Source organism: Podarcis bocagei, assembly GCF_964188305.1.
Source record: "Podarcis bocagei genome assembly, chromosome: 16".
NCBI classification, from domain to species: Eukaryota; Metazoa; Chordata; class Lepidosauria; order Squamata; family Lacertidae; genus Podarcis; species Podarcis bocagei.
In genome coordinates, this window is record NC_138142.1 from 36,203,136 (window position 1) to 36,221,959 (window position 18,824).

The 18,824-nt window shown below is 47.5% G+C and overlaps 2 protein-coding genes across 2 annotated transcripts; one reads left to right on the forward strand and one right to left on the reverse strand.

The window, feature by feature from the left end:
• The first annotated feature begins 526 nt into the window (after positions 1-526).
• SNAPIN (SNAP associated protein) lies at positions 527-7,004 on the forward strand. Its single transcript, XM_081173922.1, has 4 exons — positions 527-794; positions 2,574-2,616; positions 5,077-5,195; positions 6,536-7,004. The coding sequence occupies exons 1-4, from the start codon at positions 618-620 to the stop codon at positions 6,638-6,640; spliced, it is 444 nt and encodes a 147-aa protein (XP_081030048.1). The 5' UTR covers positions 527-617; the 3' UTR covers positions 6,641-7,004.
• Positions 7,005-7,514: 510 nt separating this feature from the next.
• ILF2 (interleukin enhancer binding factor 2) lies at positions 7,515-18,622 on the reverse strand. The gene is made up of 15 exons (XM_081173723.1): positions 18,463-18,622; positions 16,613-16,672; positions 15,974-16,016; positions 15,378-15,482; positions 14,713-14,790; positions 14,107-14,209; positions 13,934-13,999; positions 13,375-13,491; positions 13,047-13,125; positions 11,817-11,904; positions 10,904-10,965; positions 10,692-10,806; positions 9,487-9,577; positions 8,144-8,312; positions 7,515-7,650 (listed from the first exon to the last, which is right to left on the reverse strand). Exons 1-14 carry the CDS (start codon positions 18,465-18,467, stop codon positions 8,152-8,154), a joined length of 1,173 nt encoding a protein of 390 aa, XP_081029849.1. The 5' UTR covers positions 18,468-18,622; the 3' UTR covers positions 7,515-7,650; positions 8,144-8,151.
• Positions 18,623-18,824: the final 202 nt, after the last annotated feature.

Sequence of the window (18,824 nt, forward strand, 5' to 3'; positions counted from 1 at the left end):
TTGTGAGGAAAGAGACAATGGGAGGCTTTCCCACTTTGACCTTGCAGAGAAAACATTTGCTCAGTTTAGGAATCAAAATGGTTTCAGGTCGGTCTTCCAGTGCTGATCTATGTACGTGCTTGGTTGGTACGCTTATGAACATTACCATATATCTAAGACCATAAAATTCCTATCACACAACCCATTTAAACTGCAATATATATATTTTTGGACTGCGCTGAGAATTCCACAGCGTTCATAAAAGGCGACTTATTTGCAGTCTGGGTAAAGAATGATACATGCAGCAAGTTGAGTGCAAAAAAAAGTGCAACCCTCTCTCTATGTTCTACTTTTAAAAAAACAACACAACCTTGTTAAAAAAAGAAGCACAAAAAGCTTCACAATTGATACATTTCCCAGCTGCCTCCAGAGGACTTCATTTCCCACAATCCCACTGGCGGCGTTCCCGTCCTTCCCTCGGAACTCTTCGCGAGACTTCAGCTATCCCGCCTTCTCCTTCCCCCGCCCCGTTCCTCGGCCGTTCTCTGGCCTCCCGTGATCCTTTGCGGCGTTGCTCTCGCTTCCCTTGACCAAAGTTGTCCCGGCAGGCCTTGCGGCGGCCAGTCAAGTAAAGCGCGATGGCGGCGGCGGCGGCAACGACAACAACAACCAGCACAACGGCGGCGGCGGCGGTTCCTTCGGGTCCGGCGAGCCCGGCTGGCCCCGCGGCCAGAGACCTCTTCGCGGAGGGGCTGCTGGAGTTCCTGCGGCCGGCCGTGCGGCAGCTGGACACGCACGTCCACGCCGTCAGGCAAGTTGCTGCGCGGCAGGCAGAAGTTCTCCAGGTGCAGCTGCTTCGCACCAGCCCCGCCCCTGCGGAGAGCGGGGAACGCAGCCTCTCCAAAGCGGCTGCCTGGCCCAGAGCCGGCACTTGGTAGATGTGCGCCTTGGCAGGCAGAAGTTCTCCAGGTGCAGCTGCTTCACGCCAGCCCTGCGGAGAGCGGGGAGCGCAGCCTCTCCAAAGCGGCTGTCTGGCTCAGAGCCGGTACTTGATAGATGTGCGCCTTGGCAGGCAGAAGTTCTCCAGGTGCAGCTGCTTCGCGCCAGCCCCGCCCCTGCGGAGAGCGGGGAACGCAGCCTCTCCAAAGCGGCTGCCTGGCTCAGAGCCGGTACTTGATAGATGTGCGCCTTGGCAGGCAGAAGTCAGCCAGGTGCAGCTCCTCTACCCTGCCCAGCCCCTGTTGGTAGATCAATAGGGATGCAGCTTTCTAAAGTGTATTTCCCTCCGTAAGTTCTGCAGCAGCAGAGAACAAGCCCTGCTGCCGTCTTCCGAGGGAGGAAGCCTTTCCCATATCTGAAGACAAGAATTCACAGGATTATACCGTGCAGTGCCAGATTAAACCACAGAGCCTAGGACTTGCCGATCAGAAGGTCGGTGGTTCGAATCCCCGTGACGGGGTGAGCTCCCGTTGCTCGGTCCCTGCTCCTACCAACCAGCAGTTCGAAAGCACGTCAAAGTGCAAGTAGATAAATAGGTACCACTCCGGCGGGAAGGTAAATGGCGTTTCCGTGTGCTGCTCTGGTTTCGCCAGGCTTTGTCGTGCTGGCCACATGACCCGAAAGAACTGTCTGTGGACAAACGCCGGCTCCCTTGGCCAATAAAGTGAGATGAGCGCTGCAACCCCAGAGTCGGCCACAACTGGACCTAATGGTCAGGGGTCCCTTTACCTTTACCTAAACAAGCTATAGCTTAGGGCCCCACTCTCTTGTGGGCCCCCAAAAAATTTAAAGGAAAAATATAGGTTTGCATTATTAAGTTTATTATGAATAAAAAATCATTTTAAGTTAAAGCTTAATAATTATTTCACTGTTAATATACTTCTTATTCACTATTAATATACTTCTTAATTGTATTTTAGTTCGACAATTACTTTGATAAAATACATATTTTGTTATGTGCAAATGGCTTTAGATACCTATTAGGTCCATAAATTACCATATAGCATATATGCAACACAAAAAAGAGCGACAATTTGTTGTCGACGAAGGACAGCTGGACATATAAAGGGCCCCATTACCTTCGGTAGCTTAGGGCCTCATCAAACCCAAATCCGGACCTGATTATACGGAGTCCATCTAGCTCAGTATTGTCCACACTTACCGGCAGTGGCTCTCCAGGGCTTCAAATCAGGGAGTCTCCCAGTCCTACCTGGAAAAAGCAGTTTTATCAATGAGCTGTGGCTTTTCTCCAAACTCCTTTGATTCGTATTATTTGTGGGCCCCTCACCCCGTGAGAGGAAACGAACCTCCCTCTGGTATTTTAGTTCATTATTACTCTTTTAGCCCACTTTTCCTTCAAGGTGGTGCATGTGGTTCTCCATTTTATCCTCACAACCACCCTGTGAGGTAGGTTAGGCTGGGAGAGATGGTGACCGGTCTGAGGTCACTCCAGGGAGCTTCCTGGCTGCATGGGGTTTTGAAGCCCGGTCCTCCGGCATGAACGTTATTTTTTGTGAGCTAGTAAATTTCCGTGGCATTCCCCCCACCCCACTCCCAGGCTGTTATATTCCTTTTTTGTTTTTCCTTGCAGGGAGAGTCAAGTGGAATTGCGGGAACACATCGACAGCCTGGCCACAGGTAAAAATATCTGCACAGTGGGAAGAATGTTTGATGAGAACATAACTAGGAGGGCAGAAGAAACTGGTTGCTTCTGGGATTTGTTAAATACCGTATTTTTTGCACCATAACACTCACTTTTTTCCTCCTAGAAAGTAAGGGGAAATGTCTGTGCGTGTTATGGAGCGAATGCCTATGGGTGGTGGTGGGGGATCTGCTGCAGCCATGAGCAGATGATCCATGGTTCCCCTTCCTTTCCTCCTCTGTGGTTACAAAGCATGGATCCACATGGATCCTCAGGATTTTTGCATTGGGCTACTCCAAACTCACTGCCAGATCACATGTCTGTGGCCACAGCATGAACCACAAAAATTATATATCCACTATTTCATTTAGAATATTTTTTTTCTTGTTTTCCTCCTCTAAAAACTACGTGCGTGTTATGGTCTGGTGCGTGTTATAGAGTGAAAAATACGGTACTTTACCCCTTTTTATCCCAACCAGGAAGTAACAGCAACTTCAATATTGGTTTGTAAAATATTTCATTCCTTCCTGTATAAGCTCATTGGAATCATATCCAAGGGGACTTAAGCATTGCCCCACCTGCTAGAGAAATGAAGCAATGACTGCCCCATATTCACTGAGCAGTAAAGAGTCTGCAGTGTCTTGTTAGAAGAGGCCTCTCTAAGCAGCAGTTTCTGCCCTGAAGGGCCAATTTTGTTAAAATTGTTATTTATTTAGTCTAGCTGAAGCTGTTATAAAAGTTAAAATACATTACAAAGTTAAAATAATTATTAAAATCAGACATTTTGTCAGATAAGAGTTTGCTCCCCTGAAGAATTTAGCTTTTCATCCCTATAAACTTTTCTCTTTAAAATTGCTCTCTAAAGGCAAAACAGACCACTTTTTCAGAGGTGTAGGAGGAGCTATCCTATAATAAAAAGTTAATTAAATACCCAATTGATCTAACTGGGAGATTTAAATCTTTGAACAAAGCTGCTCTTAAGTCCTAGTAGACTGGGCAAACTAGTAAGTAATGGGGTAAGTCTTCAGGCACATGGGCAAACTCTCTTCATAGGGAGATCTGGCAATAGCATCTTTCACCTATGGCAGCGTACATAGACTGGAGCTGCAGAGCTGTAAAGGCTTTTCTCTGTTTGATATTTGTGGTGCTGGTTACGTAGTGAGGGCGAGGGGTCTGAATGGGTAGTTTGGCATACCAGGCAGAAGTGTGATCAGCACAAAAACAATGCTTTAAAATAGGAGATTTCATGTGGTGAGAAAGTATAACAAAGTAAGAAAGTCCAAAGAAAGATCATACTTACAATAACATGTAGCATTCCCTGATTCCAAGGTGGAATCACCCTGTTGTTAAGACTCAGCATCTCCTTGAAAGCAGAAAGTGCTAAAATAGACCCTATCCCCTTTTTAAATTTTAGCCAATGCCTACCGGCAAGGATATGCACTCTGGCCTTCAGCAGAGGGCCAATAATATATTATAGTGCACCTTGCCAACAAAGGTCCGTATAGTTAAAGCCATGGTTTTCCCAGTAGTGATGTATGGAAGTGAGAGCTGGACCATAAAGAAGGCTGATCGCCGAAGAATGGATGCTTTTGAATTCTGGTGCTGGAGGAGACTCTTGAGAGTCCCATGGACTGCAAGAAGATCAAACGCATCCATTCTTAAGGAAATTAGCCCTGGGTGTTCACTGGAAGGACAGATCGTGAAGCTGAGGCTCCAGTACTTTGGCCACCTCATGAGAAGAGAAGTCTCCCTGGAAAAGACCCTGATGTTGGGAAAGATGGAGGGCACAAGGAGAAGGGGACGACAGAGGACGAGATGGTTGGACAGTGTTCTCAAAGCTACCAACATGAGTCTGACCAAACTGCGGGAGGCAGCAGAAGACAGGAGTGCCTGGCGTGTTCTGGTCCATGGGGTCACGAAGAGTCGGACACGACTAAACGACTAAACAACAACAACAACAGTGCTCCTGTAAACAATCGTGAGATCTTTCCCCACCATACACCTCCAGGGAATAGTGTTGAATCTGTGTGGCATCTTTTATTTTAGGGGAAGGAAAAATTGAGGCCCTCCAAATGTCTCTGGACGACAACTCCCATCTACCCCTGCTGGGCCCTGCTGGCTGTGATTGATAGGTGCTGGAGGGCACGTTAGTAGCCAACTGGCACTATCTCATATTGAACTCAGGGCCTTTTGATGCCCAAAATGTGTGTTTTCAGGGCCCACCTTATTCCTACAGCTGTAATTTGTTTTACATTCTGAATTTCAAACTGTCGGAACCCACCCTGGGACCTATGGTGAAAGGTGGGTAAAATAAATGTTAACAACCAATCCTAGATCTTCCCTTGTAGGTCAGTTGCTGAGGTCTACTCCGCCATGGGCGATGTGGAAATTCATGGTTCAAATCCCAACCGGACTCGTGCCTAAAAACCTTTCCCCCTCCTCTCTTCCCCAACTAGAGCTGTGTCGCATCAACGAAGACCAGAAGGTAGCCCTCGACCTGGACCCTTACGTCAAGAAGCTGCTCAATGCCCGGCGCAGAGTTGTCCTTGTTAATAATATCCTGCAAAATGCTCAGGTGTGTGTGTGTGTGAGAGAGAGGGATGGACTTTTTATACCAACCTTCCTCTTATGTAACATATTACAGCTCTTTAAGTTGCTGGAGCTGGCAGCCAGAGTAGGCCCTCACTGCTCTGTGGCAGAAAATCTGCCTTGCACGCCTTGTATTTGACCCACAGCTTCTTCAGGTAGGTGGAAGGGGGGGGGGGAAGACTCTTTGCCTGAAACTCCAGAGGGCTGCCGCTAGCGAGAGTAGACAGTATTCATTGGACCTGGTTTAAGGCAGTTTGCTGCATTCCTACATGGAAACTCAGGACTGTAATTTTTTTATTAAATTTATAATACCACCCTTAGTATCCGAGGGTCACAGGGTGATTTGCAATATAAAAATATTTAACTGTGACAATCGGGACCTAGAGGTTGGGCATGTAGAAGCACATTACACTGATTCTGTTCTAGTTTTGGTTGTTCATTAGCTTCCATGCTCAACATCCCCTATAGTCCTTTTCAGCCCCAGTAATTATAGAAACACGCGGAGGTGTCAGCATGTGCTTGGGGAAAAAAGAAGTCTTGAAGGTCTCTTTGTTAACCCACTGCCTTCCAGATACAGTGGTGCCCCGCAAGACGAATGCCTCGCAAGAAGGAAAACTCGCTAGACGAAAGAGTTTTCCGTTTTGGAGGTGCTTCGCAAAACGAATCTCCTATGGGCTTGCTTTGCAAGACGACAATGTCTTGCGGGTTCCTGCTGGTTTTTTCGCAAGACGGAAAAAACCGCTAGACGAAGAGAATCACAGAACGGATTCTTTTCGTCTTGCGAGGCACCACTGTATTATGGATGGCACTTAACACTATGGATTGATTTAACTGCTATGATACTCTTTCTCCCTCGCCCTTGGGACTATAGGACCAGCATGCAGGCTATTTAGAATGCTGACCCTTTATTTTTTCACCGAGATACAGTGGTACCTCGCAAGACGAATGCCTCGCAAGACAAAAAACTCGCTAGACGAAAGGTTTTTTCGTCCGCGATTTGCCTTGCAAGACGAATTTCCCTATGGGCTTGCTTCGCAAGACGAAAACGTCTTGCGACTTTGTTAAACCGTTTAAACCGTGCTTCGCAAGACGAAAAATTTGCTAGACGGCAAAACTTGCGGAACGAATTAATTTCGTCTTGCGAGGCACCACTGTATTGTTGGAAGGTGCAAGTCCTGACTGAAAACCTATGGTACAAAGGGCTGGCAGCACAACAACGTAGCTCTGCCCAGTTGGCGAGTGTCTCCTGCACCTCAAGAACTTGTAAATGGAGCTGCCTTCACTGCTTATGAAACTCTTGCTGAAACCATTTCTTCTCCTTTACAGGAGCGCTTGAGAAGGCTCAGCCATGGTATAGCGAAGGAGACTGCCCGCAGGAAAGCCATGCTTGAAGCCGGCGGTAGCTACCCCCAAGGCTCGCCCAGCAAATGAGAGGACCTTTCCTAAGGGAAAAGTGGTGCAATTTCCAGAGCTGCCATTTCCTTACGGATGCTGCCAGCTTCTAAGCACAACACGGAGAAAGATACAAGAGTTGGGCTGTTGGGCACTGCATGGTGCTAGGAAAAGCTCCTGCCCCGCGGACAGGAATTCCTGCATATGGAAGACTCCTCATCTCATAAAGAAAGAAAGGTTTCGGGCACAAATTTCCTATCATGCTTCCCCCTGCCGAGGTACTCTTTCAGGCGGAGTTGGTGCAATTGGGCCTGCTTATGGCTGCAGAGTGACACGGAACGTGGCCAAGAATGGTGCCTCTTGCTTGTGCAATAAAAGTTCACTGCTAGTTAACATGGGACAAGGCCTCCTGTGCTCAGTCTGTTGCACTTTGGGGGTTTCTGAAAGCTGCTGTAGGGAATGCTGGGTTAAGCCGCTAGCCACAGAAACTTTTCATGCAAAGGAAAAGCAAATGGGAACAAAGATGATCCAAGCTAAGGGACATATTTGGGAATAGCAACACGCTGGAAGTCTGACTTTTAAATAGATTTTGTGCTTTTCTTGAGCATCCCCTGGCCTGAAGTTCCAAGCCTGGTGCTCAGTGCCCAAGAAGCTTGGTTTCAGCTCCGTTTACTATTTCTTCTGCTAAAAAAGTGTCTCCTAGTTCTCACTCTTGATCTAAATAAAGGAGGTCCTGCTGAGAGATAGCTAAGAGTTTGCAAGAGTTGCTAACCTTTTCATCAAAAAAAGTTGCCATTTTAGGAGCTTGACCACTTTCTGAAGGTCACTTTTGTAACAGATCCTGGTTCTTATCAGTTGATGTAAGCAATTGGTAGATCCAGCACCCAGACAGACAGACAAACCAACTAACAGCTTTTAAAAGGAAAACACAATTTTAATAGCAAGAATTTTAAAAAACAAGACAATTAGAATAACACACAGAAAGGGGAGTCAGGTTTGGCCTTCTTCAGCTGTTCATCCATCAGTAGCAGAGGCAAGGGGAGAGGTCACTGAAAGACAGAAGCAAAACAGCTCTTGAACACCGGCTCAGGCCATTTCCCCTCCTCTTTGCTTCTAAATCAGCATTCTAAGCAACACAGGTATTCCACACCATAATTATCTAGGGGTCACTAGTCTCTTACCCACCCCACCCCCCACCAGTCAAAGAAAACAAGCAGGCACACCAACTTTCAAGGGGTCCTGGGTAAAAAGTATGACCTAGGAGATTTAACTTTGGCCTTGGAAAGCACATGCAACTCCAAGAGGGTGTGGGATAGAGTGCCATCTGTAGCTCTCACCACCAGGGTGAACATATCCAGAACAGACACCAAGTCAACGGGCTCAGTGGAAGGGAAGCCAAGAAGAGGGAATAAAGATGGCTGGAGTGGAGGAGGGAGCTCTTGGCATAATCAGCTATCAACCAGGTGTGCTGGGAGAGCTGTGTTACTGTCGGGGGTGAGAGAAACCAGGGAGGGCTGCCCCCTTGAATCTGCCACATCACACCTGGCAGGTCATTCTTGGGTTTCCATGCTCTCTTCCTCTTCTCCGGTAGCAGTCTCTTCCTGGTTCTCTTCCTCCTCTTCCCCTTCCTTCTTCTCAGGTGGTTTCTCGTAGGCTTTCTCCGACGGGGTCACAATCACACCTTCCCAGGTAGACATTTCGGTAGCCAGGTCTGCGAAACAAGGAGTGTTCCAGGGTGGTTGTGAGTCAGGTAGTTAAGCCTGTACAACAAACACTGCACTAGAGCAGGAACCTTTGGCGCTCCAGATGTTGCTGAACTACAACTCCCAGCAGTTTTAGCAATTATGACCAGGAATGAGGGGAGTTGTAGTTCACCCACAGGGCCATGGGTTCCAAATACCTGGGCTAAGTGCACTGAGGAACGAGCAGCCGAGGGCCAGCATGCAATCCTATGCTTGTCTTATTCTGAATTTAAGTCACACCAAATTCAATGGGGCTTACACTCAGGTTAAATGTGATTAGGATTGTTGTTTGATGCTGCTGACAAGCCATCTGTCGGCCATGGCACATCTCCCCTAAGATAACTCTCCTGTTGGATTTTCGTTGCCTATTTCTAAACATCTTTCACCTCAGCTACAGCCAAAGGCTGCAATGTAGTAGAACAAAGTGTGGCTTTATTCCTATATGCAGACCACCCGATCCCTCTAGCATAAGACTTGGAGCCAATAATATTTTAACACCAGAGGCTGCTGCTGCTCACTTGCCTAGAGGTAAAGACTAGTTACTTCCTTGGTTACAATAACTGAGTGATAATGTGTGCCAGTGCCCCCATTCATTATTTTTATTTATTTAGAATATCTGCACCCTGACTTTTGGCCAAAAAGGTTCCCAGATTGGCTTATGTACAATCAGTTAAAACAAGACAGACCCTGCCTGTATGCTTGCAATTTAAAGGAACGCTACACACAAAAGGAATCGGGGGGGGGGGGGCCTTGGGCACTGGTTCTTAAACAGCCGGGTGGCCCAGTTCAGGGGCAGGAGGCACCTGATGGAACAGAGGAGTGAGTGAGCCCTTCTTCCTATCTCCCATGGAGGCAGTCTGATGAAACACCTGCTCCCAGGTGACAGCTGAAGGAGAGGAGGCCTGGTGGAGCAGGCCTGTCCCAGCAAAACTGCTTGAGAGAGCTCCGCTTTCCATCTGTCTTTCCAAGATAGGAACCTGCCTTGTACCCGGTCAGACTCTTGGGTCCATCTAGCTCTATACCGTCTACTCTGACTGGCATTCTCCAAGGTTTCCGTCTGGAGGGTGTCCCAGCCCAACAAGGAGATCCCGGACATATGATCCAGCCACTGAGCCGCAGCTCCTTCCAAGAGCTCCTACTTACAGTTGGCATCTCCTTCTTGCCCGAGGATCTTCCGGTATCCGCCATGAGAGAGAATGCGGACCAGGGTTTGGGCTGTGTAGCAGACCATGTCCTAGATGGAAATAGAAAGACCAGTCACACATCGTCCCCTCCCTGCACTTTCAGGACCTCTCTGGGCTGCAAATCCACCTGCACAGCACGTTTCTCTTTGAGTGACAGCAAGGGCACACACGCTTGCCTCTTCAAACAGTGCAGGGCACACAGTAGTTGAACTTCATGCTTCTGTAATCTGCAAAGCACCTCAAAGCAGGTGTGAAACCTATGGGTCCAACTCTGACAATCCTATGCAAGCATTTTAGCCATGAGGATTAGAATTTTTTGTAGGAGGCCAAAATTTGCTGAGAAGTTGGAGGTGTGGTGCTTATCTTGCCCCCCAAAAGTATTTCAATAGTTAACACCTCTTTTGCAGAGTTTACTTTGAAGCAGCCCTGGCAGGCAGGCCAACGTTATTAAGAGTAGAGGCTTGGCTAAAGCCATGTACAGTGGTACCTCGGGTTAAGTACTTAATTCGTTCTGGAGGTCCGTTCTTAACCTGAAACTGTTCTTAACCTGAAGCACCACTTTAGCTAACGGGGTCTCCTGCTGCCGCTGAAGCACGATTTCTGTTCTCATCCTGAAGCAAAGTTCTTAACCCGAGGTACTATTTCTGGGTTAGCGGAGTCTGTAACCTGAAGCGTATGTAACCTGAGGTACCACTGTATACTAAGTCTGTGGCAGAGGCAAGGGCTTTCAGCTCATGTTTATAGCCACTATACCAGCAATGGTCCTCCATGTGGTGTTGAGCTCCCATAAGCCCCAGAAGGGCCAGTGGATAGGGATAATGTGAGCTGGGAGTCCAGCAGCATTTGGAGGGCCACAGGATCCCCACCCCTTTTCCCAGACACATATCCCAACCAATCAAGGATCGCATATCAATGTGCATGCAAATGTAACTGGTGTATGTGTGTGTGGATCACGTGGCCCTGCAGGCGTTGATGGGCTCCCAACTCCCATCAGCCCCAGCCAGCATGGCCAACGGTCAGGGACGATGCTGAGCTGTGGTTCCAACGACACTTGGGAGAGCCACAGGTCCTCAACCCCTCTTGTACATTCTTGTACAGATGTCCCCCTCAGCCTAAATCCTTGCACTATACGGTATCTCAATTAAAAAAGGGGGGGTGGGTTACCTGCTGCTCCAGGGTCATAACTGTGTGGACTCTGAAGTTCCCGCTCTCACAGGGGTCAGTGATGCCGACAGAACCAGGAAGAAAGAGCCCAGCAGCCAAGATCTGAAGACAGCGCCTGCGAAGAAGCAGCAAGATTAGTAATAATAATACCCCATTTGGAAGACACGAATTCTCTTCTTCCCCCCTGAATTTTAAAAGTGTTTTGACTATACCTGTAGGCAACATTGAGAGCCAAGGGCTGCCGTGTGGGGTTGTTCATCACAGCATAGTGTCCCTAGAACCAAAGAGAAGAGCAAATAGTAGAGCTTTGTTTTCTCCATCCTGCTTCCCCAGTTACTGGCAATACAATTCTGTCTGTGTTGACTTGGGAAAGGATTCCAACTAAATTCAGTTGGGCTTACTGAGGAGACAGTTCAACATTTTATTTCACTAAGCACTGGCAGCTTCATACCTGGAGCTGCTCAGGAATTTTAGGAAACAAACGAAAACCAGTGGAGTTTTGAAATCGGTGGTTTGGCAAGGTTCAGTCCACCATCTTGATTCAAAATGGCATCCAACTGGATCCAAAGGTAAGTGAAAAGCTGCTCATTGATCTCAGGAGACATCATGCAGCAAATTGGTTCCACTGCCTAAAGAGGTGTCCAAATGCACAGCACACAACTTTCCAGTATATATAGTAAATATGCTGTCACCCTTTCCTTCCCTGCAGAATATTTATATTCGCAGGGGGGAAAAGTTAAGGAGCAACTCAATCTTATGCAATTACCTGCAAATGAAAAACAACCCTTCTAAGTATGCACTACGTTATGGATTAAATTATTCAGGAGACTGTCTTTGACCCAATGGAGTCTCCACATTCATTTCCTGTTTCTTCATCGTCTCTGCCTTCCTTAACTGTTTTAAATTCATGATTTTTTTAAAAAAAAGATCAGTCCTAGTTCTGATCTACAACTTCAAAGTGTTGTCACACAGGAAAAAGGGATGCAGATTGCTGCCAAGCTTCTCCCAACTGCAAAAACAGGATCCTTGAATGTTTTGATCAAGAAAGCATAACATGAAGCAGCCACCGTTAGAGAATCAGCCCACAGTGGAAGCCAAGCACCTGCCCTTGATCTCTCCACATACCAGCAGGTCAAGAATCCAGGGGGTGAGGGGTTCAAAGCCTGGGAACCGCATCCTGAGGTCCTTCAGCAGACGGATCAAGACTTTCACTCTGAAAGAAGGTAACAATGTCATCCCCAGAATATGTATCTATCTATTGTGTTGTTGATACTATCTTTGTTTTAAAATGATAGTTTTTGTGTGTATTTGTTTTGAATTGGCTTGTGGGTTGTAGCCATGTTTTATTTATTTGAACCATGCTGGGTGTGTGTGTGTGTTTGGATCAAGCCGTTTATAAATTTTCTAAAACAAATGGTGGTGATGGTTTTCTCTAGAATACTGGACTCTATACTACTAAAGAGGAGGACGTCCATTGGTGGATTAGCCACAAAAGCTACATGAAATCTCCCTATTTAGAGGCATTTACCTCTGAATGACATCTGCAAGGAGGCAAATTCTGTGTGTAAGTGTGGTTTCTGTCTTCATATACTACTTGTGGGCTTCCCAGAGACATCAGGTGAGCCACTCTACAAAACAGGATGCTGGACTAAACTGACATTTTGGTCTGATCCAGCAAGGCTACTCTGCTCTTATGCCAGCTTAAGAGATCCAACTGCAAAGGCATGAATCTTGCGCAAGCAGCACTAGAAGCGAGCAAATCTACACAAAGAACACCTCATCCTTGTGCCTCAACTGCCCCCATGCCAGAGTCCGGAGAATCAGAAGGAGGCTCATTGTGAATAGACATACGCCCCCAAGATATGGGAGTTCTGCCAGGGGTTAGGACCTGGACCAAGAGCACCAGAAGCAAGCAGCTGGAGCAAGTCCAAACTCAGAGATGCATCAAAGCCTTGATGTTTCCCAGTGTAAGAGCTAAGGTTGAACCTAGTCTGCCTTAAGTTTGACAGATTGGGGAGCTTCCTCCCCTATGTCCTTCCACAAGGGCAGGAGAACCTTTTTGAGCCTGAAGGCGGCATTCCCTTCTGGTGGGCGGGGGGCAGAGGCAAAAGTGGGCGTAGGAACAAATGTAAATATAACTGTTATGCCATAGGTTACTTTCTTGCACACACCTCTCTGTCCTCCATGCAGACAGCAAGCGACATTATCAGAGCTCAAGGACACTGCAGTTAGGTGTTTTGTTTTGTTTTTTAAAAAAAACACCTTGGGGGCAAAAGCAAGATTAGAAGGCTTGGAGGGCCACCTCTGCAAGAGGAGGAAAGGTGACTCCCCAGGCACAAAGGGAGAGAGACTTACGTGGACTGAGACGCGTTTTCCTCAAACCAGCGAGCGTGTCGGATAGCTGCCAGAGCACTCTGAAGCACTTTGATATCCACTGGTGAGCGGAGAGAAGACGACAGAAGTGGCGGCATTAGGGAAACTGTGTTCAGCAGGGAAACACTCCTGCCTTCTATGCTCGGCACACACACCTCAACCCAATAAAAACAGCACTCAAGGCCCTCTGGGCAGGCTGCTCTTTTCTAATCTTCTACCAAAAGCACAACCTATTTAAGCAAGGTCAACTTCCATCCATCCTGCCCTTCCCCTCCACTGCAGAGAAAACAAACTGCCTGGATTTCCTTACGGTGCAGCTCGGGATCCAGCTTGCGGAGGTTGGGGGGCACAGTGGTTATAAGAATCTTCACTGTTGCGTCTGCAGAACTGATTTCGAAGCCGGTCTCATTGGTGAGCATGGTCAGGACTAAGGGGAGAAAAAACCAGGGATGAAATGAGCCAAGAAGTGACTGAAGAGTAGCTACAGATCTCAATGCTTGGTGAGATTTCTCTCTGTATTGTGGACCAGATAGTACTCTGGACCCCAGTAGTGAATCTTGCCCAAATCAGTAGTCCTTCAGATGTTGCTGGACTCCAACTCCCAGCAGCCCAATCATGGCCAATTATAAGAGATGATGGGACTTGCAGTCTAGCAATATTTGGAATGCCACAGTCTTCCCATCCCAAATCCAGCCAATTGCATTTGAGGCAAAAGACAGGTGTTTTCCCGAAGCGCCTCAAGTGTCCATTTGTTTCCTGGCTGTGCCACTAGCATATACCTTTCCCCCTGGGGTTATTTTGCTTGGAATGCAGCACTGAGTGTGCTGATGCATAGAACAGGGCAATGGCAGACAAAACGGGCTGCTCACTTTCAGCAGGATCCTGCGTCCTCAGGCTTTCCACAACTTTGTTTCCCAAGGCGGCAACAGCTTCCACTGTGGATGGAAGCAGAAGTCAAAATTCATTGCAGAAGGCTCCATTAGAACACACTCCCCACCCCACTCTGCCATTTTCCCTTCCCTTTGCGAATACGAAAACTTACATGTGGGCAAGATTTTCAGGATCACAACTAGATCTGCCACATTGTGGCCAGTCATCATGGTTCCTTTCTTGTAGGAGCCCACTTGGCGAACCTCTTCGATTTGCTGGTAAAGAGAGAGAGAGAGAGAGAGAGAGAGAGATGTACACATAAATATGCTGTTCAGATCTTCCCAAGTTGGCCCACAAAGCCTCCAAGCCCAAGTACATAGAGCTAAAAAAGGAAGTTGGAAAAGTGACCCTCCTTCCCACTTCCTCTTTCAACTCTATGTTTTTTACAGACTCACAGCCTGCCACTTTTGGGGTGGCTGATCCGGGGAGTGGGGAGAGAGATGAACGGAGAGAAATGGTGCCCATAGCACTTGCTCAGAAATTCAAATGTAAACTTTAAAAAAGCTGTTGCCTGTGTCACTCTGAAATCTGGGCTAGAGGGACTGATGCGATCCTGCCTGGAGGTTGGCTCAGCGGAGATTCTGTTTCAATCCCAGTTTGGCAATTGTGTCTACTGAGAGAAGTCTCACAGCAAACCACAACCCTTCAGATTAAAACACATACTCCCTTGATAAACATGAGTATTCTCCCAATGTCTTCTCAGTGAAGACTGACTCACCACTTCAAATGTTCCTGGAGCCACAATCAAGTTGTCAATCACATTGTTGATCTTGGTCACCAGAGAGAGGATAGAAGCCTAGTACAGAAGGGGGAAATAGAGTAATATGTGGCTATTTGTTTATTACCTGATTTATATACCGTATTTTAATGTGCAATTGGCCGTTCAATGCAGCTGTGCAAAATTTAACATATTAATAAATAAAACATCCAGTCAAAACCACAAATTACACAATAGCAGTTAACTGTATCCTTTGCCCTTCATATTACAATGTCTAAAGTCAAAAAGACAAGACTATATTTGTATATCAAGGAAGGACTGCAATGTTATCTAACTAGGAGATTTAGTAACTTTATTATTTTGGGAATGATTTAAATCTTACAGGAACGTGGCTTATTTTTTGAGAACGGGTGGTGAAAGGCCTCTCAGAAATTGTAGGCGATATGACATTTAATGACGATTACTGCTTTCAATTTTTAGCTCAAAGAGCATTACTGCCTTTTAATTTATTATTGTTTTATTTTAACTCCTGGAGGAAACAGAGGTCTGACCACCCCTATATAGGAAAAGCAACTGAATAATTTTATCCAGGGTTCCTATCCCACCTCCTTGACAGAAACCTCTTAATTCTACCGGGAAGAGTGCAGCAATCATGCAGGACACACCTGTTCAGCAGAAGTGGGAGCCAGGTCCTGATTTCTCTTTAGCAAGGCTTCGCTGAAGGCAGTCTCATCTGGGGCTGGTTTCACACGGGGGAAAGCCATTTCACACTGAAGGAAGGAGGACACCTTTATGAAGACTTTCACATACACACACAGTGCACTATGTTCATCCTCAGTGGTCCCATTTAAGCAGTGTTCATATATGTGGTTTCACCACTCAGCACCACCAAACACCAATCTGTGCACATAACACAGCCACCAACAACAGGCAGGTATTGAACAAACAAGACAGTTTTTGTTTTTTAAGGCAAGGTAGGGCCTCCAATTTGATCTCACCCATCTCTTTATGTGTACTTATGCGTGGGTCTAAAAGTCTGATTCCTACTCCAAGGCATTACAAAAATTGATGTCAACCCTTGGCACTACTTTTTCCCTAGCATATTTTGAGAATGCAGGCGCACCATTTCATGGCTGTATCCAAAAAGCTTCCATGTTCTCCAATCCCACAGCTTGCTGGGTTGATTTTTAATTTCCCAAGACAAACTTCTCAAACTTAGGACTGCCAGCCACATTCAAAAGCACCCATCAGGCCTACTTACCACATAGAAGTCAAAAGGGATGTGAGGCACGAAGGGCCGGAACCTGAAACACAGTTAACATAGGAAGGTGAACTTTGATTTTGCTCTTGCCAGAGTTTACAGTACATTCAAGACTTATGTCACAGGTTTGATCATGTTCTTTAGCTTATCCTGACTTTACTTAAGGGAAGTTATAAGGAAGAAGGATGTGAAGCTGACACCAAGAGCCTATGTGTGATTATTCAGCCCCAGTATATTCAATGAGTTACTCCCAAGTAGGCACACATGCTTGGGAGGAAGCCACAGCAGCAGAACCAATGAGGCTTCCTGCCTAGAAAACTTGGCTATCTAAACCATAGTGTGTTCTGTCTACCGAGACACAGTTTCAGTTGATCCATTTTGGCCTTGTATGGATGGAAATGTCTCCTGTCTGAACACCTACCTGCTTCCAGTCATTGCAGGTAAAACTTTGCTGAATAGACCAGCGGGCTTCCTTCAGTATTCCCTGGAGAGAACCCTGCCTGAAACCCTGGACAGCCGCTGCCTTTAGTGGAGACTAACGGCAGGTAGATGGACCAATGGACCTGCACAATATAAGGCAGTTTCCTGTGTTTGTGCTGCTAGAAATGGACCGACGCCTAACTTTCATGTGGGACTTACCCACTGCCAGGACCACCCCGAGAACCAAAGCGTCCGCCACGACCACGGCCTCTGTCACCCCTGAAAGAAATCATGGGGGAAGAAGAGGGGGAAAACTCATAAGTACAAGCAAGAGCCACAATCTGCTATCAGCTGTTCCCAGCGGTTTGTTTCCTTACACCCTTTCCCCCCATTTACATTAAGCATCAGGCAACTGGTGCCCTCCATCCAGAAGCCCATCATTCATGACTATTGTCCATGTTGGCTGGAGCTGATGAGAGTTGGTGTCCAGCAACATCTGCCGAGCCACAGGGTCCTCACATATGGGGTTGACAATACCAGGTTGGGCAGACTAACAGTTATCCTAAATTCACTTCCTTCTGCTATGCAGTGAATAAAATAAAAATAAAAAATTCCCTTCCAGTAGCACCTTAGAGACCAACTAAGTTAGTTATTGGCAGTTATACCAATAACTACCAATAACTAACTTAGTTGGTCTCTAAGATGCTACTGGAAGTAATTATTTTATTTTATTTATTTTGTTTTGACTACGGCACACCAACACGGCTACCTACCTGTAACTATCCAGTGAAGTCACGCATCCCTTTCAAAGCTCAGTAACACCCAAGGCCCATGAAGCCCCAAGCCTAACCCGCTCTTGTTGTGAAGTCTATATCCCTATTATCTGCCGACTGCAGAGAGGTAGACTGCACCTGCCCCTGTAAGCCTCACCTTCAGCTACCTCACCCACCTCTGTTATCTGAGAGGGTAGATTACTTCTGTACACAGAGGTCCATCCTTTGGCTATCCTGTTTCTCCCCACCCATTATCTGACCATTTCAGAGAAATAGACTCCTTCTGTACTTGGGGGTCCGCCCTTTGGCTGTTGTATCTCTCTCCCATAGGAGGACAGTGGTGTCCACCAACTTGGATGGCCATCAAAGTGGATTTGGCAAATTCATGGGAGAAGGAAAGTACCCATGGCTATTAGCCCTGATGCCTCTGAATGCCAGTGGCCAGAAAGGGAAAGGCGGCTATTTGTGTTGTGGGGATCTTGCTTGTGTGCTTCCCTTTGGGGCAGCTGTGGGACCAGGATGCTGGAGTAAGATGGGGCATTGGGACTTGATCCAGCAGCCGGGCTCTTCTTCTGTTCCTGGAATGATAGTACAGTGGTACCTCGGGTTAAGTACTTCATTCATTCTGGAGGTCCGTTCTTAACCTGAAACTGTTCTTAACCTGAAGCACCACTTTAGCTAATGGGGTCTCCCGCTGCGCCGCTGGAGCACGATTTCTGTTCCCATCCTGAAGCAAAGTTCTTAACCCGAGGTACTATTTCAGGGTTAGCAGAGTCTGTAACCTGAAGCGTCTGTAACCCGAGGTACCACTGTACTGTGGGAGTTGGAAGGGGGCACCAAGGGTCATCTAGTCCGACCCCTGTTGGAATCTCGAGTCCTGCCCTCCAGAGCAGGAGAAAACAATCTCGCTCCGTCTTCCATGCGTCCTTAGGAGGGGCAAGGGGAATTCCATCTTTAGCCATCCTGACCCTCCCCGTTATATGGCACTTGGCAGGGGGATAGGGCAGGTAGACGCCAGCCGGAGGTGGAGCTTCCAAGCGCAGCAGCAGTCTATCTCTCTCTCTCGCTCGCGCGCTCCCATATTCAGGTAGAAAAGCAGACTTTCCCGTCCCTGGAGGTTCGGGGGTTTCCCTGTCCTGCTTATTGAGCACAGTTCGCCCCAAATAAGCGCCCGCCTCACAAAAAGTGAGCGCCCGCCTTGACCCCCAATCCTTCCATTCCCCTTTCCCTGCCCCCAATTCCCCTCCCCCGCCACGTGCCAGCTCCTCCCCCATTTCTCCCCCTCCCTTTACTCGCCTCATGATTCCGACGAGCAATACCGTCGCTGCTCCTCCGGCGTTAAAAAAAAAAGAAACGGTGCGGCGAATATGGGGGGAGGGGACCGAGGAAATATGAAAGAAAAGCCGCCCGGCCTACACTTGCGCCCGCCGCTCTGCGCACCTCGCAGCAAGCTGCACCTCTATTGGTCCCCTTAGGCAGTAGCAGCCGCCGTTATTGGCTGCCGCGGCTCCCCTCCTTCAGCCAATCCCGTCCTCGTGTCCCACAGTGGCTTCCCGCCCGCGTCTTTGCTTCCGTCATCTCATTGGTTCCTTTGGACCGTCTGTCATTCGGAAGACTCGCGCTCGCCCCGCGAGCGGTGAGCCAATGGCAAAGTTGGT

Bases quoted from the DNA above. Each gene is read 5' to 3' on its own strand.
- ILF2 (XM_081173723.1), bottom strand. The intron at 15,483-15,973 runs GTAAGTAGGCCT...TCCTTCCTTCAG, and splicing joins TCCCTTTTGACTTCTATGTG to TGTGAAATGGCTTTCCCCCG. The intron at 14,210-14,712 runs GTGAGTCAGTCT...TCTCTTTACCAG, and splicing joins CTCCAGGAACATTTGAAGTG to CAAATCGAAGAGGTTCGCCA.
- SNAPIN (XM_081173922.1), top strand. From the start codon at position 618: ATGGCGGCGGCGGCGGCAACGACAACAACAACCAGCACAACGGCGGCG. The intron at 795-2,573 runs GTTGCTGCGCGG...CCTTGCAGGGAG, and splicing joins ACGTCCACGCCGTCAGGCAA to AGTCAAGTGGAATTGCGGGA. The intron at 2,617-5,076 runs GTAAAAATATCT...TTCCCCAACTAG, and splicing joins CATCGACAGCCTGGCCACAG to AGCTGTGTCGCATCAACGAA.